This window comes from Oncorhynchus gorbuscha, linkage group LG19, assembly GCF_021184085.1.
Source record: "Oncorhynchus gorbuscha isolate QuinsamMale2020 ecotype Even-year linkage group LG19, OgorEven_v1.0, whole genome shotgun sequence".
NCBI lineage: Eukaryota > Metazoa > Chordata > Actinopteri > Salmoniformes > Salmonidae > Oncorhynchus > Oncorhynchus gorbuscha.
In genome coordinates, this window is record NC_060191.1 from 46,589,774 (window position 1) to 46,613,223 (window position 23,450).

General features: G+C 44.0%; 2 protein-coding genes across 3 annotated transcripts; both read right to left on the reverse strand.

Annotated features, from left to right (window-relative positions):
• Window positions 1-837: 837 nt before the first annotated feature.
• On the reverse strand, window positions 838-1,560 carry LOC124004914 (methylosome subunit pICln-like). Its single transcript, XM_046313730.1, has 3 exons — window positions 1,541-1,560; window positions 1,148-1,284; window positions 838-1,042 (listed from the first exon to the last, which is right to left on the reverse strand). The coding sequence occupies exons 1-3, from the start codon at window positions 1,558-1,560 to the stop codon at window positions 846-848; spliced, it is 354 nt and encodes a 117-aa protein (XP_046169686.1). The 3' UTR covers window positions 838-845.
• Window positions 1,561-6,369: 4,809 nt separating this feature from the next.
• LOC124004827 (remodeling and spacing factor 1-like) lies at window positions 6,370-23,142 on the reverse strand. Of its 2 annotated transcripts, none has more exons than XM_046313643.1 (17): window positions 22,900-23,142; window positions 21,690-21,781; window positions 21,446-21,538; window positions 16,871-17,076; window positions 15,828-16,000; window positions 14,154-15,675; window positions 13,707-13,833; window positions 11,610-11,810; window positions 11,288-11,392; window positions 11,088-11,167; window positions 10,948-10,996; window positions 10,745-10,848; window positions 9,712-9,779; window positions 9,101-9,275; window positions 8,711-8,940; window positions 8,376-8,549; window positions 6,370-7,991 (listed from the first exon to the last, which is right to left on the reverse strand). In XM_046313643.1, exons 1-17 carry the CDS (start codon window positions 23,051-23,053, stop codon window positions 7,462-7,464), a joined length of 4,083 nt encoding a protein of 1,360 aa, XP_046169599.1. In that variant the 5' UTR covers window positions 23,054-23,142; the 3' UTR covers window positions 6,370-7,461. The 2 variants fall into 2 exon arrangements, with proteins under 2 accessions (XP_046169599.1, XP_046169598.1); XM_046313642.1 differs by having other exon boundaries at window positions 10,745-10,851.
• Between the last annotated feature and the right edge of the window lie 308 nt (window positions 23,143-23,450).

The window sequence follows — 23,450 nt, forward strand, 5'->3', positions numbered from 1 at the left end:
CAAAAAAACATCCCTATCTTCAACAGAGATTATAATGGGGATTTGTTATTATGTGAATTCAATTTCCACCGGGCCATGAACATTTTAGACTAAGGGTTAACAACACAGCCGAGAAACTCAATGTTTCAAGAACCTCCGCCGTGTATTATTTATTTCCCGATCAATGAAATGTTGCCTCTTGGATTCTATAAAGTACTATTTCAGTGTGTGTGTGTGACCTACCCTCGTATCATGTGTTTGACTATGTGTGTGACCTATGTTTGTGACCCACCCTCAAACTCTCCATTGGCCTCATCAGTGCGGACCCCAGCCACATGAAAGGTGTTTGCGACAGACTGAGCTAACATGCCCTCCAGTCTCTGTAGAGTGGCCTGGCCTTCAGCCCTCAGCCCCGATACACCTTCCTCATATGTACAGAATGACGGGATATCACCCTGACCATGCTCTGGGGGACAGAGAGAGAATACCACCAGTGAGTGCGTGTGTACCTGTGTGTGTGTAGTAGTAGTAGTAGTAGTAGCAGCAGCTGGTAGGGTGAGTGCCTAGTTGTTAGGCTTCTTACCTGCCTCTTTTCCATTGGAAGGGAGAAAGAAGGTGGAGATACAATGTTAATATTATCTTCTTGATTACTCCATCTATGTGAGTTCATGAACTGAATGTCAAAGTGTGTATGTGTGTGTCTGTATGCTTGTATAAATGAGTGAGTTTACACACCTGCCTCCTAGCGATTCCAAACTAGAGCTGCATGTCAAAAACTGGAGAGACAAAAGCTTTAGACATCCATAATGCATGTGTGTATAGAGATGTTTGAACTTGTTATTGGCTATTGTACAGCACTGGTTACATTATATGTGGAAGATGTTATTATCTGTGACCTGCTTAATAAAGATGCATTGACTTAAATTTAGCCCTGCACAACTAGACATCCCTCTCCCCTCACACTTACATGCTGCCTTGTCGCTAGGGACGAAGCGGATCTCTGTGATCCCTTCACACTCATCTTCCTCATCCTCCTCATCATGGGCATTCTCCTGCATCTCATCTGGGGAACACACAGACACACACTTTAGGATCTTCTTACTCGATCACAAGTTTGCGTTTCACTGCGAGTTTGATATTGACACTGATGGACAGGTGTGTCTCTCACCGTTGAGTTTTGCATTGACCATGACGTATAGATGTTCCTGTGGGTAGGCACTGAGGTCTCGTGAGATGGCGTGAAGGCTGATAGTGGGGTACTCCAGAGAGAAGCCCATCCCTGACCCATCAAACCACGACAACCGCCTGGATAACACAGGAAAGCAACATTCTCACTCAGCATCAACAAAAAGGAGATGATCGTGGACTTCAGGAAACAGCACCCCCCCTATCCACATTAACAGGACCGTAGAGGAGGGGGAAAGCTTCAAGTTCCTCGGCATACACATCACTGACAAACACTAGTCACTTTAACAATGTTACATATCTAGCAAAACTCATCTCATATGGATATACTCTATACTATTCTACTTAATCTTTGTCTATGCTACTCTGACATTACTCGTCCATATACTTATACATTTTTAACATCATTATTTTACTTAGATGTGTGTGTATTGGGTATATGTTTGTGAAATTGTTAGATATTACTGCACTGTCAGAGTAAGAAACATAAGCATTTCACTACACTCGCAATATCTTCTAAACACATGCACGTGACCAATAAAATTTGATGACTATTATATGGTGAAAACTCAATATATTTCCTTGATTCATATTGTCCTCCCTCCTTGCCTCCTCAAAATGGAGGAACCTCAGATCTTCCCGGCCAATGTGCTTTGAGAAGGAGACAAGGAAGAAGGATGTGAGGCAAGGAGAAGTGATTAATCATGTTATGATGCTGTGGAAACTAGTGACGGAGCAGAGAAGGAACAACGACGGCAAGACAACATTACCGTCAACTACAGGTCGGGGGGTGTACGAGGAAGTGATGATTTTCCTCTTCCTACTAGCCGTGCGAAAAGTTAAAAACAACATAACTACTTGGCCAAAGGTATGTGGACACCTGCTAGTCGTAAATATAATTCCAAAATCATGGGCATTACTATGGCGTTGGTTCCCCTTTGCTTATATAACAGCCTCCACTGTTCTGGGGAGGCTTTCTACTACTAGATGTTGGAACTCGTTTCATTTCAGCCACAAGAACATTAGTGAGGTTGGGCGCTGATGATGGGCAATTAGGTCTGGCTTGCAGTCTCCGTTCAAATTCATCCCAAAGGTGTTCAATGGGGTTGACGTCAGGGCTCTGTGCAGGCCAGTCAAGTTCTTCCACTCTGATCTCCATAAACCATTTCTGTATGGAACTTCGCTTTGTCATGCTGAAACAGGAAAGGTCCTTCCCCAAACTGTTGTAACAAAGCTGGAAGCACAGAATAGTTGAGAATCAGTGGTGGAAAAGGTATCCAATTGTCATACTTGAGTAAAAGTAAAGATTAATTAATAGAACATGACAAGAAAAAGACCCAGTAAAATACTACTTGCGTAAAAGTCAGTATTTGGTTTTATTTGGTATTTGCTAAAATATACTTAAGCATCAAAATTAAAAGTATAAATCTCATATTCCTTATACTAAGCAAACCATTTTACATGTTTTAATTTACAGAAAGCCAGGGGCACACTCCAACATACATACATAATTTACAAATGAATCATCTGTGTTTAATGAGTCCAGAGGATCAGAGGCAATAGAGATGATCAGGGATGTTATCTTGATAATTGTGTGATTTGGACCATTTTCCTGTATTGCCAAGCATTCAAAATATAACAAGTACTTTAGGTGTCAGGGAAAATGTATGGAGTAAAAAGTACATTATTTTGTTAAGAAATGTAGTAAAGTAAAAGTTGTCAAATATAAATATATAAATGTGCTTGATTTTATACTCCTGTCAGCAACAGGTGTGGCTGAAATAACTGAATCCTCTAATTTGAAGCGGTGTCCACATACAGTGCATTTGAAAGTATTTAGACCCCTTGACTTTATCTACGTTGTTATGTTAATACCTTATTCTAAACTGGATTAAATTGTCCCCTCCCCCTCAATGTACACATTACCCATGATGACAAAGCAAAAACAGGTTAGACATCTTTATGCAAATATATTTAAAAAATAAACAGAAATATCACATTTACATTAGTACTCAGGCCCTTTACTCAGTACTTTGTTGAAGCACCTTTGGCAGCGATTACAGCCTTAAACCGTCTTGGGTATGACGCTACAAGCTTGGCACACCTGTATTTGGGGAGTGTCTCCTATTCCTCTCTGCAGATCCTCTCAAGCTCTGTCAGGTTGGATGGGGAGCGTCGCTGCACAGCTATTTTGAGGTCTCTCCAGAGATGTTCGATCGGCTTCAAGTCCAGCCTCTGGTTGGGCCACTCAAGGACATTCCCGAAGCCACATTCTTGTCCCGAAGCCACTACAACGTTGTCTTGGCTGTGTGCGTAGGGTCGTTGTCCTGTTGGAAGGTAAACCTTCTCCCCAGTCTGAGATCCTGAGCAGGTTTTCGTCAAGGATTTCTCTGTACTTTGCTCTGTTCATTTGTCCCTCTCCTGACTAGTCTCCCAGTCCCTGCCACTGAAAAACATTCCCACAGCATGATGCTGCCACCACCATGCTTTACTGTAGGGATGGTGCCAGGTTTCCTCCAGATGTGACGCTTGGCATTCATCAGACCAGAGAATTTTGTTTCTCATGGTCAGAGTCCTTGAGGTGCCTCTTGGTATACTCCAAGTGGGCTGTCATGTGCCTTTTACTGAGGAGTGGCTTCCCACTGACTACTCTACTATAAAGGCCTGATTGATGGAGTGCTGCAGAGACTGTTGTCCTTCTGGAAGGCTCTCCCATCTCTACAGAGGAGCTCTGCCAGAGTGACCATCTGGTTCTTGGTCACCTCCCTGACCAAGGCCCTTCTCTCCCGATGGCTCAGTTTGGCTGGCCAGCCAGCTCTAGGAAGAGTCTTGGTGGTTCCAAACTTCTTCCATTTAAGAATAATGGAGGCCACTGTGTTGTTGGGGACCTTCAATGCTGCAGACATTGTTTGGTACCCTTCCCCAGATCTGTGTCTTGACACAGTCCTGACTCTGAGCTCTATGGACAATTCCTTTGACCTCAGGTGTTGGTTTTTGCTCTGACATGCACGTCTTCTTCTTCTATGGTATATTTGCGATCACACAATTGAATGTGCATACCGCCACCTATTCAGCAGGATGGAAACAGGATTCCCCCCCGAAACCAAACTACCAAAAAAGTAATTAAGAAATTAAAATAAATCAAACTTATTTTAAAAGTAAATAAAACAGATGTGATCACAGGAACTTGAGAGGGCGGGTCTTCCAGAGCCAGTACCCCTTGCAAGTCTTTCAATGTAAAATTATTGAGTCCCAAAAACTTTTCACCTGCAGCCACAATAATGTCTAGTTTCTTCGACTTCTTTGAGACTTGTGCTGTACAGTTTATAACTGGCAATGAATGGGTATTGGGTATCGGGTATTGTGTGTAGATTGAGGAAAAAAATGTATGTAATCCATTTTAGAATAAGGCTGTAACGTAACAATGTGGAAAGTCAATACTTTCAGAATGCACTTTATATTGGCTATCAGGAGTCCAGCAGGCCCGCTGCCATCTCCTCGGCTCAACCTAAGTCTTCGTATGTGCCCCACAATGGCACCCTATTCCCTATAGTAGGGTTCTGGTCAAAAGTAGTGCACTATATAGTGAATAGAAGTGCCTTCATCTTCCTGGTTTAAGATCTATTCAGCTTTCTTTTAAATAATAACATATGCCATTTAGCAGACGCTTTGTTTTCCTGCGGAGGAGTGGTTGTCTAAGTGGTCTGGCAGGACTGTGTTGCGGTTACCATGGCCATAGGTAGTGGTACTGTCTGAGTTTACTTGGTTCTATACTTGGTTCTATGGTGCATATCAACTTCAATATGCACCATAGTTCCTCTGTGGAGATGGGTGAACCTTCCAGAAGGACAACCATCTCTGCAGCACTCCACCAATCAGGCCTTTATAGTAGTGGCCAGACGGAAGCCACTCGACAGTAAAAAGGCACATGACAGCCCACTTGGAGTTGGCCAAAAGGCAACTAAAGGACTCTCAGACCATGAGAAACAAGATTCTCTGGTCTGATGAAACCAAGCTTGAACTCTATGGCCTGAATGCCAAGAGTCACATCTGGAGGAAACCTGGCACCATTCCTACAGTGAAGCATGGTGGTGGCAGCATCAGGCTGTGGAGATGTTTCTCAGCAGCAGGGACTGGGAGACTAGTCAAGATCGAGTGAAAGATTAAGGGAGCAAAGTACAGAGACATCCTTGATGAAAACCTGCTCCAGACCGTTCAGGACCTTAGACTGGGGGTGAAGGTTCGCCTTCCAACAGGACAATGACACTAAGCTCATAGCCAAGACAACACAGGAGTGGCTTTGGGACAAGTCTCTGAATGTCCTTGAGTGGCCCAGCCAGAGCGCGGACTTGAACCCGATATAACATCTCTGGAGAGACCTGAAAATAGCTGTGCAGCAACACTCCCCATCCAACCTGAGAGAGCTTGAGAGGATCTGCAAAAAATAGGAGAAACTCCCCAAATACAGGTGTGCTAAGCTTGTAGTGTCATACCCAAGACAACGAGGCTGGAATCGCACCCAAAGGTGCTTCAACAAGGTACTGAGTCAAGGGTCTCAATACTTATGTAAATGTGATATTTCAGTTGAATGTTTTTATAAATTTGCTAAATATTCTAAACCTGTTTTTGCTTTGTCATTGAGTATTATTGCACGTAGAATGATGAGGAAGAAAAACAATACATTCTTGAATAAGGCTGGAGCGTGACAAAATGTGGAAAAGGTCAAGGGGTCTGAATACTTTCCGAATGCACTGTTTACACTGTAGTCTTTATCTGATACGGCATTATCAGTCAAGGGCAGGTAGCCTAGTGGTTAAGGGCGTTGGGCCAGCAACCGAAAGGTCGCTGATTAGAATCCCCAAGCCGACGAGGTGAAATATTTGTTGATGTTTCCTTGAGCAAGACGCTTAACCCCACTTGCTCCTGTTAAGTTGCTCTTGATAAGAGCATCTGCTAAATGACTTAATGTGAAAATCAAGTAGAACATAATCACAAATCATTTGTAGACCGCAAGAAGCCCAAATAGATATAATATTTGACTCAAACAATGACTAAAACTATTTCAAACCTTGCTTCCATTTGTATACGATACCTGGGAACAGATTTCCAAAATTAAAGTAACTTTGAACTGATTGGGGGCCAAATAAAACCACTATTTGTATAGTAAAATATTTCAAAAGCAGATGACAAGGTGCATTTGTGAGATGCTTGAATATTGGTTTTTAATAACTTATAAAACACCTATGTTACAGCATCAACTATAAACATACTGTACATACACTGTGGAGGAATAACAGGGTGATTTCTTTTTTTCAGACTGAACATTTCAAAATATTTGATATTTTGGGGGGGGGGGGGGGGGAGAAAACATAAGAACAATGAGCTGGAATGATAGAATCTATAAAGAGGTTCAGATGGAACTCTGAGGATGAAAACAGAACAGACAGTGGACTGAGGACCAGATACAGCATTCACACCTGGGGCCATATTCATTAGGGCACACAGCAGCAAAACATTTTGCAAGTTCAGGTAGTCCCTCCCTGTTTCAGTCCTTTTTCGGACTTATGAATATGACCCCATCTTCTCAAATAGTAGTAGGTTGTAGAATGTATAGACTGGAATGGAGAGTAGTAGACTTCTGTGGATAAATTATTCAGTCCTCACTGAGTGAGAGAAGGAACACTTCAACTAACACATAAAAGTCAACAGTGAATTGATTTACTGAACATAGCTAGTTAGATAATTTGCCAGTGTCCATCTGCCAGCCCCCACTGTAGTTGTAACTGTGGTCAAATCTGAAATGTGTCATTTGAGATGAATCAGCCTGTATGAATCTATTTCTGGTAGTTCTCTTCCTGGTTCACAGCAGAGCAACAAGAGCAGCTCTTCCATTGGTTTAAAACATCCAACTCACTATTTTCTGGGATTATTAAACACTCCAGTCCATTCGCTCTCTCCTTCATGGTATATAGAACACAATTTTAGAGGGAGACAGAGAAGAGAGAAGGGAACATCTAGTATTTTACAGGATCAGCAGCCGAGCAGAACAGCTAAGGAGGGTGTCTGTCTGGTGCTCAGGACAGTCCTTCACCCTTTGGCCGTGTATTGTGTTGTGTGTCTGTGTGTTGGGTGGCGCTAGTGCGTTTGGTCCAGTAGTTATTCATCCTGTTTAGAGGAAGGGAGGAGGAGGGAAAGGAGACAGGGAAGGAGGGATGATGAGGTAATGAGAGATCCAGTTGAAAGGTTGTTGGTGAAAGGCAAGAAAGTAAAACAAAATATAACGAAAAGTCTATGTCATCATGCGTCTGACTGGTCAGGAGGTGGGGGGCTGTTAGACCTGTTCTGCCCAGCTTTGGCTGCTCTGTCCCTGGGTAAGGCTGCACTATCAGCCCCAGACTGTGTTGAGCCTCTAGAGGCCTGCTGTCCATTAGGGCTGTTTGATTCCTTGTCTTTTGATGATGGCTTTCTCAGCTTCTTCTCCTCTTCATCCTCTTCTTCCTCGTCCTCATTTTTTCCCTCTTTCTCCTCCTCTTCATCAGAGTCGATGCGGTTAAGTCGTTTGCGGATAGGACGATCTTCCTCGGATGACGACTCCGATTCCCCTTCATCGTTATCATCCTCCTCATCTTTAGTGGAGGGTCTGCTTTTCTTCAGCAGAGCAAGACGTTTCCTCCGCTGTTCTATCAACACCTTCCTCCGCTTCCCTCGGCCCATCGTCTCTCCTCTCCTCTTCTTTCCCCTTGTTCTACTCTCCTCCACCTCTTCTCTCCGCCTCTTTCCCCTCATTCTCTTCTCTTCCTCCTCAGACTCTCTGGAATGGGAGGATTCTGAAATAGAGGGAGCGAGCGGCGGAGTCAGACAGCAGCAGGAGTTAACCCCGCATTCAGACACTAGCGGCAAAAACGTTCCTTTGCCCGGCGCAATGGAATCGATGGCTCTATTTTCTCTGCGTCTGGTGACGTGTTTTCCGCTTCATCCAGCCAACCAGAAAATGTTGGTTTAGGGACAGTGGTCGGTTTAGATTGGTTTAAATTTAGGAGGGGGAGGGGTGGAACGTTATCGGCACGCTTTCACTTGAAGAAGCGTTTTTTTTCCGCTAGTGTCTGAATGCGGGTTGGTTATGAGTTGTTTACATTCACTAAATGACAGTCTGTCAAGTTCCACATGGACCTCCCTAATTGAGGGCAGGGATGGTAACCATAGTAACTGACCATCGCTGTTTGAGCTGGAGAGACGACGGCGCCGGGGTTTAGCCTTATCCTTATTGGTGGTTGCCTGGGAACACTCGGATTCTGACGTCTCGCGGTAGTTCACCTCCCGCTTCCGGCCCCTCCTTAAACCACACCTCTTCCTGTCCCCATCGCTGTCACTCAAATCACTGGTCTCTACAAAGAGAGAGAAAAGCAGAGAGAGAGAGAGAGAGAGAGGGGAGGGGAGGGAGAGAGTTGTTTTACTTTCAACTGAACATGTTCTTTAACATCCAGCACCAAACCTCTGGATTTCTGTGTGTCTTCTTTTCCCAACTCATATTCCAAGCCTTACTCACCCATCTCCTCTTCCTCCTCCTCTTCACTCTCCTCCTCCTCCTCCCCCCATCCTCTCCTCTGTCTGCGTGGGCGTTTCTTGCACTTTGCTGCGGTCCTGGAGGTTCTCTGTTTAGGTGCCCGTCTCTGTGCCCGTGTGGACTGGCTTACGAAGCCCGGGTCGCTGGCAAAGCTGTCCACATCACTGGCTGCTTCCTCATCACCTGACGCTACAAACTCCTCCTCCTCCGTACTACACACACAAACACACAGGCGTTAAAAGTTTGCATTTATAGTGCTAAAACAAAATATGACTTTACAATATGGGTGTAGCTCCAAAGAGTAGCACCCACCCATACATATATACACAGAATTACTAGGACTGACTTAAGGCCAGTCAGGCACAAACACACCTGGCGCTGAGCTGAAACTCCTCCTCGCTCTCTGCAGCCGTGCTGTCGCTCTCCAGGTCGTTGAGTCTCCTTCTCTTCCTGCTCCTGGTGGGAGGGGCCTGAGCTGTGGTTGGTCCTCGTTTCTCCTTCCCCCCCTCTGATAGGATGGTGGTAATGTCCTTACCCTGCCCCACCTCTACACACAGGACCACAGGGTTACACAGGCAGTCCACTTTTCTGTCATCTAAAACCTCTTGTTCCTCATCCAAAATGACACCATATTCACTTAATATAGTGCACTACATTTGACCAGGAGCCTTAGGGCTAGGTTCCCAAACCTGAACCCAATTATTCTCACGCATAATAGAGAGACAAGTGATGGTATACAAATGTAAGCAAGGTTTGAAATGATGAAGTTTTAGTCAAATATTATATCTGTTTGGGCTTCTTGGGGTTAATTTGCAATCTACAACTTATTAGTAATTATGTTCTGGCCCCCCGACCTTCCGCTTAAGAAAAAAATCATCCCACAGCTGAATCTAGATGATGATCTCTGATATAGAGAATATGGTGCCATTTGAGACAGCCATTCAGTTCTCAGTCTACACACTCACTCCCTCTCCATTTCTCACCTCCTCCATCCTCATCTCTGACGTCTTCCTCTATCGCTTCATCAATGGCGTCATCAAAGTCATCAAACCTGGAACACACAGACACCACACACACCAGGGTTTACGTTTTCCTAGTCAGTCCTGGGAAAACGAGGAGCCGGACACACAGTGGAGAACGACTGCCCCCTCTCATTGAAGAGAGAGGGGGCAGTTGATTTACAAACAGACAGTTAATACTGTTAATATTATCCAGCATACACAGTACATTGTGTATTTCATCTACACAACGAAAGAAAGTTGATATGAAAACCAATGGAACAGCAGAGAAATGCTGGTTTCAATGGCATAGGAGGAAGTCTTTATAAAATAAATGCCTCCACGGTTCTATAGTGTGATTTTTCCGAGGCTATTTTGAAACAAGGTAAGACATGCCTCATAATATAGAGTCAAATATTCAGGTTTCAAACAATTAAGTATGTGTTTTCAAAATGCATACTGCCTCCAGCTCACAATGCAAAGTAGTGGGTGACATGCTCTTAGCCTGCCTACCATAGTCCATGCACTTGAATGGCTTCAATTACCAGTTGAGAAAAAAACAAATAGTAGCTCTTTATAAATTTCTGGCTAACAAAAATGTTTTTAACACACAACTGCATTTAGAATTGTTCCGCAATGTCATGTTTCACTCTAGCAGCAACACGTTTGACAAGTGACATGCCGCTCATAATAGGCTCGGTATGCTGTGTGATAAATAAACACATTTAATTTCACAAAATTTAGCAAATTAACCTATAGACCGACGGTCAAATGCATTTACAGCGACTGATATTTACATCAATGAATTCAACTAAATTTCAATGGGATTGTTTTTTCTCCTGTTCAATTGGCAGGTAACAATTTTATTTAGCGGCTTTATTTCATTTATTTTTCATCTGCCAAAAGCCGGCAATTACGGTAACCCTTGCAGACAAGCACACTATGAGACGGGAGTGTCACCATGACAACATGTGACTTATTTGAGCTGTGCTGTCACTTCTCTTTCTCATACACACACCTGTAGCTGATACACTTCCTGGTTCTGGTAGACCTCCTTCCCAGGTTTTTGGTATTTTTTGCATCTTTCTTCTTCACCAGTTTCTCCTCTTCTTCCTCCCCTTCCTGCTAGAAACACATAACACACAATTTCAGATTATGATAAATTTTTTTGGCCTTCTAGACTAATTTTGCCTGATAGTACACACACAAAATTAGGCTTACGGGAATGATGTTCTCCACACTGATTCCCACATACACCAGACGCTCCCTCCTACAGAGACAAAAAACACAGGAATTCCACAACCATTTCAGTGTGTGAGACTGCGTGTGACGTGTGAGACTGTGTGTGGACTGTGTGTTACCTCCTCTCAGCTCGGTCTCTTTTCTTCAGAGCGCAATCCAGATTTTGCAGCTGCTCCTCTAGTCTGTCACACAGCAGTTTCTACATAGACCAGGGACAGTGTTAAAACACGCACGCACGGACAAACACACACGCACTCTCTCTCTCTCTCTCTCTCTCTCTCTCTCTCTCTCTCTCTCTCTCTCTCTCTCTCTCACTTACGTGTTGGCAGGGTGGGCAGAACCATTCTCCCTCAGGTATGACCATGAGAGGGGGTCTGAGGCAGGCGGTGTGGTAACCACTATCACATGAATCACACAGCAGGATCTGCAGCAGAGAAACACACGGGTTGGTTTCAAACAGAGTGTACACACCTTCAGGTGCTGGGTGTAAATAAACTCATGAAATCAAGAATAGATAGTGATCTGCAGAAGGGAAACAGTTGGCTTCACAGTAAAGCACACACAATATACCATAAGTAATTCAGATGCAGAGACGTAAAGAAACAAAGAAAACAACCATCTCCTCCACACACACATCTCACCAGTTCGGGGTGGTTGGGGAGTCCACAGTGGCTGCAGGGATCTTCATTAGGCATCTCCTCTGATTGGCTAGAGTCATCTGAGTCACAAATACTTCCCTCCCTCCCTCTCTCCTCCTTTCTCCCTCTCTCCTCTCCCTCATTCGGTTTGCATCTCTTCGCTCGAGTGTTTGACCAGCGGGGGCCTCGTTGCCTTCGTCTGCTCTGTAGACACACGCACAAACGATTACAATCAATCACATTGATAAACAACATTTTCTTGACTATGATCATTTTGATATTCATACAAAGCCTTACACATCACTTAGATCTTATGTGTCGGAAAGATATCAATTTGTCTCTGTGGATGGTTTGTCCTCTGACAAATCAACTGTAAATTTCGGTGTTCCTCAAGGTTACGTTTTAGGACCACTATTGTTTTCACTATATATTTTACCTCTGTTTATGAATGACATCCCCAAATGTTAACTTTCACTGCCATACGGATGACACACAGCTGTACATTTCGATGAAACATGGTGAAGCCCCAAAATTGCCCTCGCTGGAAGCCTGTGTATCAGACATAAGGAAGTGGATGGCTGCAAATGTTCTACTTTTAAACTCGGACAAAACAGAGATGCTTGTTCTAGGTCCCAAGAAAAAAAGGTCCCAAGAAAAAAAGAGATCTTCTGTTGAATCTGACAATTAATATTGATGGTTGTGCAGTCGTCCCAAATAAAACTGTGAAGGACTTCGCCGTTACTCTGGACCCTGGTCTCTCTTTTGACGAACATATCAAGACTGTTTCAAGGACAGCTTTTTCCATTTACGTAACATTGCAAAAATCAGAAACTTTCTGTCCAAAAATGAATCCATGCTTTTGTCACTTCTAGGTTAGACTACTGCAATGCTCTACTTTCCAGCTACCCGGACAAAGCACTAAATAAACATCAGTTAGTGCGAAACACAGCTGATAGAATCTGGACTAGAACCAAAAAATTTGATCATATTACTCCAGGTGAACGGAAAGGCACTGGAGCAACGAACCGCCCTTGCTGTCTCTGCCTGGCCAGTTCCCCGATCTCCACAGGGATCCTCTGCCTCTAACCCTATTACAGGGGCTGAGTCACGGGTTTACTGGTGCTCTTCCATGCCGTCCCTAGGAAGGGTGTGTCACTTGAGTGGGTTTTTGTCACTGACGTGTTCTTCCTGTCTGGGTTGGCACCCCCCCCCCCCTTGGGTTGTGCCCTGGCGGAGATCTTTGTGGGCTGTACTCAGCCTTGTCTCAATATGGTAAGTTGGTGGTTGAAGATATCCCTCTAGTGGTGTGGAGGCTGTGCTTTGGCGAAGTGGGTGGGGTTACATCCTGCCTGTTTGGCCCTGTCCGGGGGTATCGTCAGATGGGCCCATAGTGTCTCACGACCCCTCCTGTCTCAGCCCCTAGTATTTATGTGTCAGGGAGCTAGGGTCTGTAATATCTGGAGTATTTCTCCTGTCTTATCCCGTGTCCTGTGTGAATGTAAGCTCTCCCCACCCCCACCCAAGGACCATGCCTCAGGACTACCTGGCCTGATGACTCCTTGCTGTCCCCAGTCCACCTGGCCGTGCTGCTGCTCTAGTTTCAACTGTTCTGCCTGCGGCTATGGAACCGACCTGTTCACCGGACGTGCTACTTGTCCCAAACCTGCTGTTTTCAACTCTCTAGAGACAGCAGGAGCGGTAGAGATACTCTGAATGATCGGCTATGAAAAGCCAACTGACATTTACTCCTGAGGCGCTGACATGTTGCACCCTCAACAACCACTATGATTATTATTATTTGACCCTGCTGGTCATCTATGAACATTTGAACATCTTGGCCATGTTCTGTTATAATCTCCACCCAGAAGAGGACTGGCCACCCCTCATAGCCTGGTTCCTCTCTAGGTTTATTCCTAGGTTCTGGCCTTTCTAGGGAGTTTTCCTAGCCACCGTGCTTCTACACCTGCATTGCTTGCTGTTTGGGGTTTTAGGCTGGGTTTCTGTACAGCACTTTGAGATAGCTGATGTAAGAAGGGCATTATAAATACATTTGATTTGACTTATAAATGAGTAAATTGACTTTTAAAACAAAGTAGTTACCTTTACAGTCCTGCTTTGTCCCTCAGGGTTTGCTCTCTTCTTTTGCCATTGAGCAGTCTTCTCCTCCTCTTCTTCCCTCCTCACTCCTGGGGGTGCGTCTTGGCTCTTCACCTTGTTTGGGCTGGGTCTGTAGGTAGGATTGATCAGTAAAATATCTAAATATCAAATTACAGAACAATAGAGACCACTCCAAACACCACCAGCAGAGCTGGGGCACAGTTGGAGAAGATGGCCAAAGACAGTCAGAAGTGGAAAGCCTTTGTTGCTGCCCTATAAGCTATCAGGCACGACGGTGATGAGTGAGTGCGTGGTATTACAGCAGAATATTGTATCTATTGTTCAGCTCTACATGACAAATTGTCACCTCAGTTGTTGTGATGAAAGAAGTTATGTTATGGTAATAATCATTGAGACATTGATGGGAAGAGATTTAATCATGGACCTTACCTGCAGATCCGAGCCGATCTCCGCAGAGACCTCCCATCTCCCTGCTCCTCCGCCTTCTTCTCCTCTTCTCTCACGTTCTCTATCCTCTGGTTGGGAGGGATCTTTATCTTCAGCCTGATCCCTTCTTTCTGCAGCTCAGAGGAGGCCTCAAGGGGACCCGGCCGGTCTGCTGCTCCATGCCCAGCTCCCCTCACCCTGGCATGGGCTGGTGTGTCTGTGCTGAGGGCCTCTCCCTGGTCCATCGGTCCTTCTACAGTCTGGCTGCTCTCTGACTCCTGCTCCTTCTTTCCTGAAGTACTCTTCTTCTCCTCTTCCTCTGTTCCATGGCATCCCTCGCGGTTCTCCATATGGAGGGTGGACTTTTTCTCTTTCTCTTCTTTCTCTTTTGTGTTGTCATCCCTCTCTCCAGACAGGTCTCCATCTAACCTCTCCCTTGCTTTCTCAATTCCATCCTCTCCTAATCTCTCACTGGATCTCTCTCCTTTCTCCTTCCTTTCCCTCTCATCTCCTCCTGCCTGTCTCTCCTGTCCTCTAGGCTCTAGGGGTGTTGGGGCTCCAGTCTCTCCCCAGCCAGGACTCTTCCTCACCAGGACTGACTGCCTGCTCCTCTCCTTGTCTGGAGCGCTGGCCATCTCAGCCCCTTCCTCTGCCCCAGGTCTGGTTCTGTCCGTACAGAACAATCCACCATCTTGTTGCTGCGAGGCTGACCTGCAGATGACCCCCACATGACCTATACCCCCTGTGAGCCCTCCAAGCCCGTTTAGGGGAGCCCCCCCATTGGTCAGCTCCTCTGGCAGTGGGACAGCTAGGCCCCCAGGTGGCGCTGACTGCCTCCCCAGCTGCTCCTCCTTGGTATGTGTTACTGAAGGGTTACGGACAATGATGCTACTGCTAGTACTGCTGCTATGGCTGTTGTTGTTGTGTTGGTTGCTGTGCATGTCATTGTTGTGATGCGTGTTGCTATGGTGACGGTTAGCGCCAAAGAGCTCTCTCTTCTTCAGTGGTATCTTGGCCTGCTGGTCGGTCCTCAGGGCCCGCTCCGCTTCCTCCTTCACAGGATGAACTTCCTGTTTTGTCGTTGCCGAGACGGGCGCCATGACGACGGAGACAGCGTTGCTAGGGGAGTTGTTAAGCATTTGGGTCTCCTCTTTGATGAGTGCGGTGATGGTGCTCACTCTGTTGTCAATCACTTCTGACCTCTCCTCCTTCCTCACACTCTGTGTCTCTCCCTCTTCTTTCTCATCACATTTTTTCATTTCCTTTTCTTCCTTCATCTCAACTGCAATGTTTTCCTCTTTCACTGAGAATAATGGTTCAGACTTGGTTGGGTTTTCCTTCTCTGCTAACGATGCCATGTTGTCATCCGTACTAGTGGATTCTGGGTAGGTAGATGATCTACTCTTTTCTCGCTTATCCTCCTCTTCCTCCTTCTCCCTCTCTTTACTCTTGTTCTTGTCTTCCTCAGCCTTCCTCTTCTGTCTTGCCTTCTCTTCCTCCTCCTTTACCTCTCCTCCAGCCTCACCTTGAAAAATCATCACAGATGTTGACATGTTATATTGCAGCTCTGGTTCCAACATTCATTTATAATAACAATTATAATATGTCAGTAGTAACAACACAATCATAATAATAGTAACTACACCATCATATTTCTAGTAACAACAGAACCCATACCCTCCTCTGTGTGTCTTCTCCCCCTCTCCACAGTTTTGGCAAAGTTGGATCCTCCCTCCTTATCTTTGTCCATCTCTTTCTTTCTCTCCGTCTCTCCCTCCTCTTTCTCCTTGTGTTCTGGGTCCAGCTGGGTCTTCAGGAGGTCCAGAGCATCGGCCAAGTCGTTCCGGGTTCTGAAGACGAACAGAACATTCTGAACATACAGTGCGGTAAAAAGGTATTCGCCCCCTTTCTGATTTTCTCTATTTTTGCATATTATTTGATAATGAGCGTTATCAGATATTTAATCAAAAACTAATATTAAATAAATGGAACCTGAGTTTACAAATAACCACCAAAAAAATGTATACTTATTTTATTTATGTAAGTGACAAAGTTATGCAACACCCTATTCCACTGTGTGAAAAAGTAATTGCCCCCTTACACTCAATAACTTGTTGTGCCACGTTTCGCTGCATTGACTGCAACCAAAGGCTTTTCCTGTAGTTCTTGATGAGTCTCTCACATCATTGTGGAGGAATTCTGGTCCACTCTTGGATGCAGAACTGCTTTAATTTGGCGACATTTGTGGGTTTTCAAGCATGAACTGCTCGTTTCAAGTCCTTCCACGACATCTCAATTGGGATTAGGTCTGGACTTTGACTAGGCCATTCCAAAACTTAAAATGGGTTGCTTTTCAAACTTTTTCATGTAGACTGATCAACAACTTCAGGAAGCGTTTGGTTGGAGTCATTGCAGTTAAAGGTGCAACAACCAGTTATTGAGGTCGCAATTACTTTTTCACAAAGGGGCACTGGGTGCTGCATAACTTTTTTTAATGAAATATGTAATTGTTGTGTTATTTGTTCACTCAGGCTCCCTTTATCTAATATTAGGTTTAGGTTGAAGATCTGATAATTCAGAATCAAAAATATGCAAAAGTAGAGAAAATGAGCAAGGGAGAAAATACTAATTCACAGCACTGTATATACAGTATACCCTTTCTCTCTTCTCAGATGCTCCAACTAGGGTTCCAAAAAATATATGCATCCATCCATCATTACCTGACGATACATCTCCAGGTGGATCCGTCCCAGTCGTCCTGTTCCTCTGTATACAGGCGAATGTTGTGTTGGGCGTCAGTCTGCAGCCAGTACATCAGACCCTGTCTGTCTCTGCCCAAGGGCTGCAACCTCATTGCCTCCGCCTCCTCCTCGTTCACCAACGTCTTGAACTTCAGGTTGTCATCAAACTGGATCTCACACAGGTACTGGGGTCAGAGAGACGAGGGGGTTAGGGTTAGACAGAGAGAAGAAAACAGTACAGGGCCTTCAAAGTATTCACACCCCTTTACCTTTTCCACATTTCATTGTCATTTCTTGTCAACGATCTACACAAAATACTCTAATTTCAAAGTGGGGGAAAAAATGATTAATGGAAAACAAATATATGTTAAGAATCACCTTCAGCAGCAATTACAGTTGTGGGTCTTTCTGGGTTTGTCTCTAAGAGCTTTGTCAACCTGGATTGTATAATATTTGCCCATTTTCTTTCTTTTTAAAATTCTCCAAGCTCTGTCAAGTTGGTTGTTAATCATTGCTAGGACAGCCATTTTCAAGTCTTGCCATAGATTTTAAGCTGGATTTAAGTAACAACTGTTACTAGGCCACTCAGGAATATTCAATGTCATCTTGGTAAGTAACTCCAGTGTATAATTGGCCTTGTGTTTTAGGTTATTGTCCTGCTGAAAGGTGGATTTATCTCCCAGTGTCTGTTGGAAAGCAGACTGAACCAGATTTCCCTCTAGGATTTTGCCTGTGCTTATCCCTATTCTGTTTCTTTTTATTTAAAAAGAAAACTCCCTCATCCTTGCCGGTGACAAGAATGCCCATAACATGATGCAGCCACCACCATGCTTGAAAATATGAAGAGGTGTACACAGTGATGTGTTAGATTTGCCCCAAACATAATGCTTTGTATTCTGGAGAAAAATATATTTTTCAGAATTACTTTAGTGCCTTATTGCAAACAGGATGCATGTTTTGTAATATTTTTTTATTCTGTACAGGCTTCCTTCTTTTCAATTTGTAATTTAGGTTAGTATTGTGGAGTAACTAAACTCAGCAAAAAAATAAACGTCCCCTCTCTGTCATCTGCGTTTATTTTCAGCAGACTTACCATGTGTAAATATTTGTATGAACCTAACAAGATTCAACAACTGAGACATAAACTGAACAAGTTCCACAGACATGTGACTAACAGAAATGGAATAATGTGTCCCTGAACAAAGGGGGTTGGGGGTCAATATCCAAAGTAACTGCCACCAGCTGCATTAAGTAAAAGAGGTCGACCGATTAATCGGGGCCGATTTCAAGTTTTCATAACAATCGGTAATCAGCATTTTTGTACACCGATTTTGGCTGATTACATTGCACTCCACGAGGAGACTGCGTGGCAGGCTGACTACCTGTTATGCGAGTGCAGCAAGGAGCCACGGTAAGGTGCTAGCTAGCATTAAACCTAACAATAAATCTTAACATAATCACTAGTTAACTACACATGGTTGATGGTATACTAGTTTATCTAGCTTCTCCTGCGTTGCATATAATCGATGCGGTGCCTGTTAATTTACCATTGAATCACAGCCTACTTCGCCAAAGGGGCATTCGCGAAAAAAGCACTGTCGTTGCACCAATGTGTTTCTAACCATAAACATCAATGCCTTTCTGAAAATCAATACACAAGTATATATTTTTAAACCTGCATATTTAGTTAATATTGCCTGCTAACATGAATTTATTTTAACTAGAGAAATTGTGTCACTTCTCTTGTGTTCTGTGCAAGCAGAGTCAGGGTATATGCAGCGGTTTGGGCCACCTGGCTCGTTGCGAACTGTGTGAAGACCATTTCTTCCTAACAAAAACCGTAATTAATTTTCCATAATTGTACATAATTATGACATAACATTGATGGTTTTGCAATGTAACAGCAATATTTAGACTTAGGGATGCCACCAGTTAGATAAAATACAGAACGGTTCCATATTTCACTGAAAGAATAAACGTTTTGTTTTCAAAATGATAGTTTCCAGATTTGATCATATTAATGACCTAAGGCTCGTATTTCTGTGTGTGATTATACTACAATTAAGTTTAGGATTTGGTAGAGCAGTCTGAGTGAGCGGTGGTCGGCAGCAGCAGGCTCGTAAGCATTCATTCAAACAGCACTTTCCTGCATTTGCCAGCAGCTCTTCGCTCTGCTCCAAGCATTGCGCTGTTTATGACTTCAAGCCTATCAACTCCCGAGATTAGGCTGGCAATACTAAAGTACCTATTGGAACATCCAATAGTCAAAGGTATATGAAATACAAAATGGTATAGAGAGAAATAGTCCTATAATAACTACAACCTAAAACTTCTTACCTGGGAATATTGAAGACTCATGTTAAAAGGAACCACCAGCTTTCATATGTTCTGAGCAAGGAACTTAGCTCGTTAGCTTTTTTTACATGGCACATATTGCACTTTTACTTTCTTCTCCAAACACTTTGTTTTTGTATTATTTAAACCAAATTGAACATGTTTCATTATTTATTTGAGACGAAATAGATTTTATTGATGTATTATATTAAGTTAAAATAGGTGTTCATTCAGTATTGTTGTAATTGTCATTATTACAAATATATATATGTAATAATGACCATTTTTATATAAATATATATAAATCGTCAGATTAATCGATATCTGTTTTTTTTGGTCATCCAATAATCGATATTGGCGTTGAGAAATCATAATCAGTCGACCTGTATTAAGTAATGCAGTTCATCTTCTCCTTATGGACTGCACCAGATTTGCCAGTTCTTGCTGTGAGATGTTACCTCACTCTTCCACCAAGGCACCTGCAAGTTCCTGGACATTTCTGGGGGGGAATGGCCCTAGCCCTCACCCTCCGATTCAACAGGTCCCAGACGTGCTCAATGGGATTGAGATCCGGGCTCTTCGCTGGCCATGGCAGAACACTGACATTTCTGTCTTGCAGGAAATCACGCACAGAACGAGCAGTATGGCTAGTGGCATTGTCACGCTGGAGGGTCATGTCAGGATGAGCAGGGTACCACATGAGGGAGGAGGATGTCTTCCCTGTAACGCACAGCATTGAGATTGCCTGCAATAACAACAAGATCAGTGTGATGATTCTGTGACACACCGCCCCACACCATGACGGACCCTCCACCTCCAAATTGATCCCGCTCCAGAGTACAGGCCTCAGTGTATCGCTCATTCCTTCGACGATAAACGCAAACCCGACCATCACCCCAGGTGAGACAAAACCGCGACTCGTCAGTGAAGAGCACTTTTTAACTGTCCTGTCTGGTCCAGCGGCGGTGGGTTTGTGCCCATAGGCGACGTTGTTGCCGGTGATGTCTGGTAAAGACCTGCCTTACAACAGGCCTACAAGCCCTCAGTCCAGCCTCTCTCAACTTATTGGAGGACAGTTGTTGTTGCCATCCTGTACCTGTCCACTGCGAGGACCATCAGCTGTCCGTTCTGTCTCCCTGTAGCGCTGTCTTAGGCGTCTCACAATACAGACATTGCAATTTATTTCCCTAGCCACATCTTCAGTCCTTATGCATCCTTGCAGCATGCCTAAGACACATTCACGCAGATGAGCAGGGACCCTGGACATCTTTCATTTGGTGTTTTTCAGAGTCAGTAGAAAGGCCTCTTTAGTGTCCTAAATTTTCATAACCGTGACCTTAATTGCCTACCGTCTGTAAGCTGTTAGTTAGTGTCTTAAAGGCCGTTCCACAGGTGCATGTTCATTAATTATTTATGGTTCATTGAACAAGCATGGGAAACCGTGTTTAAACCATTTACACTGAAGATCTGTGAAGTTATTTGGATTTTTACGAATTATCTTTGAAAGACGAGGTCCTGAAAAAGGGCAGTGTCATTTTTTGCTGAGTTTACTATGTTGTTGATCCATCCTCAGTTCTCTCCTATCACAGCAATTCTGTAACTGGTTTAAAATCACCATTGGTCTCATGGTGAAATCCCTGAGCAGTATCCGTACTCTCCGTCAACTGAGTTAGGAAGGACGCATGTAGCTTTGTAGTGACTTTTTAACCCATCTTCTTTGCAGTTTCGTTGTTGTATCTGTGTTTGAAATTCACTGCTCGGCTGAGGGATCTTACGGGTTATTGTATGTGTGGGGTATAGAGATGAGTCATTCAAAAATCATGTTAAACACTATTATTCAACACAGAGTGAGTCCATGCAACTTATTATCTGACTTGTTAAGCACATTTGTACTACTGAAGTTTAGGCTTGCCATACAAAGGGGTTAAATACTTATTGACTCAGCTTTTAATGTTGTATTAAATATGCAAATATTTCTAAAAACATTATTCCACTTTGACATTATGGTGTATTGTGTGTAGATCAGTGACACAAAGTCTACATTTAATAAATTTTAAATTCAGGTGGTAACACACAAATTTTGGAAAAAGTCAAGGGGTGTGAATACTTTCTGAAGGCACTGTATATTATCAATATACTGTTCATACAGAGAGTAGATGTCACAGCAGACATAAAGAGGTAGACTAGTGTGATAGTCTGCACAAGGTGTGTGTGTCTTACTTTGAGGATGCTGGTTTTGCACTCCATGCTCAAATCCTGGTAGCCCTTGTGTTCCAGCTCCCAAGCCCAGCTACTGTTGATGTCCTGACATACCTGTGTGATAAATATACAGTAATTACAAGTGCGCACACACACACACACACACACACACACACACACACACACACACACACACACACACACACACACACACACACACACACACACACACACACACACACACACACACACACACACAGCTCACCTTAGCCAGGTACCTCTCCCACTTGTCTGCAGACACAGACTTGCCAAGCTTCCTCAGGAGCTTGACATGCAGCTCCACCAGTGGCTTGGAAACTGAGAGAGATACACACAGAGAGATAATACATTTTGTTATAAAACTAAACACAGTCATAACACCAGCTTGTATAACACTACACACCTATTACAACACCCAATGTGCTGTGGGAATACAAAAAAAATCCACATTCTCCTTCATTTATTCGGACCTGTGTAATTCACATTGATTCACATGTTCTTATTCTCAAAGATCTAGCTAACAGTGGCACGGGTGGAGGTAAGATCAACAATAACTGTGATTCATTGTCATTTTTTGCATGAATATAAAAAACACGATGTGTTTGGTGAACAAGGGAGGAAATGTGGAAAAAGCTAACAACGTTATCACAGAAGTCTACATACAGTTGACTAACTAGCTAGCTAGTAACAACACATTTCCCACAGATACTGTAACGTTAGTGGCTAGCTTGGTACGCCACACACTGCTAGCCAGATAGCTAGCTGGCTAAATCGTGACAAGAAAGCCTCAGTAGCTACCATTGCCTCTAAAGAGGATTTAAAGAGTTAGAAACTGTGGCAAATGTACAGTCTGAGGAATTTGAAATCAGCGGTATTTTATTTGAATGAATTGATAGCCACCAGCAAAACTAATGTTAGCTTGGTTTAGCATGAAGTTGGCTAGCTCGGCTACATCACGCATTGCGCCTGCGCGAAATTGACAGTCAGCCACCCTGTACCAAGTAACGTTCGTGTTTTTATCGGACTATTTTGACAACTGTTTACGACACGATTTTCCACAATACGAGATCGATTCTATTCAAACGTTATTTACTCATACACACTGGGGCTAAGTTTGATACTTTTCTTGCACTAGTATGGGCAGGCAAGCATGGAAAAGTACACCTGATCGCTAGCTAGCTAACAAAATTATGCTAACTAGCTGGTTTGGTAATTCAAGCAGGAATGGCAAGTTCGCTACTTATCAAATAGCTAAGTAACGGTACATCTAGCTAGCTACATCAATCGATAACGTTAGCCAGTTATACCCAGGCACATGTCACAGTGCGTGTGTGGAACCCCCCAGCCAGCTAGCTGTACTGGCTCCCCCCTGACCACCCAGCTAGCTAGCAAGTCAGTGATGAGGATGCTGAGACCCTCTTCCTCTCCCTTCCTACCTGTCGATGTGTCCCGGAGATACCTCTCCATCTGCGGAAACGTGAGTTCGGGGAGGTCCAGGGCTTGTCCGTAGCGCTCCAGGAACGAGCAGACCACTGCGAAACTGGGACAGAGACCGGGGTTTGAGCCCTGCGCTGCCGCTAAAGCAGCCATTTTTCAGCCGGGGAGTAGGATGAGAATGAACGGAGTAGGGAGGACAGAAAAGAGCCCAGAATTCAGCGCGCCAACATCGCATCGTGGGTGGCTCTGTGACCAGGTAGTCCCCCCCCCCCAGGGACGCAAGTTTCAAACATCAAGAATGTTCTTGTTGTGGTTTATTATCTAGGCCCATATGATTACTAAACATTTCATGACCTAGTAGGACAATTTGTCATATAGCTAGCAGGCATATTTTAGGTGCTCTACAGTCTATATGTCATAACGTTGCGGTCATCGTGCATAATATAGCTAGTCCTTTTATTTCACATAGCTACGGTAGTTGGCGAATTACGTCAGTGGATACAATATTCACAGCAATGTCCACACTGTAACGTCACCCGTTTATGTAAAA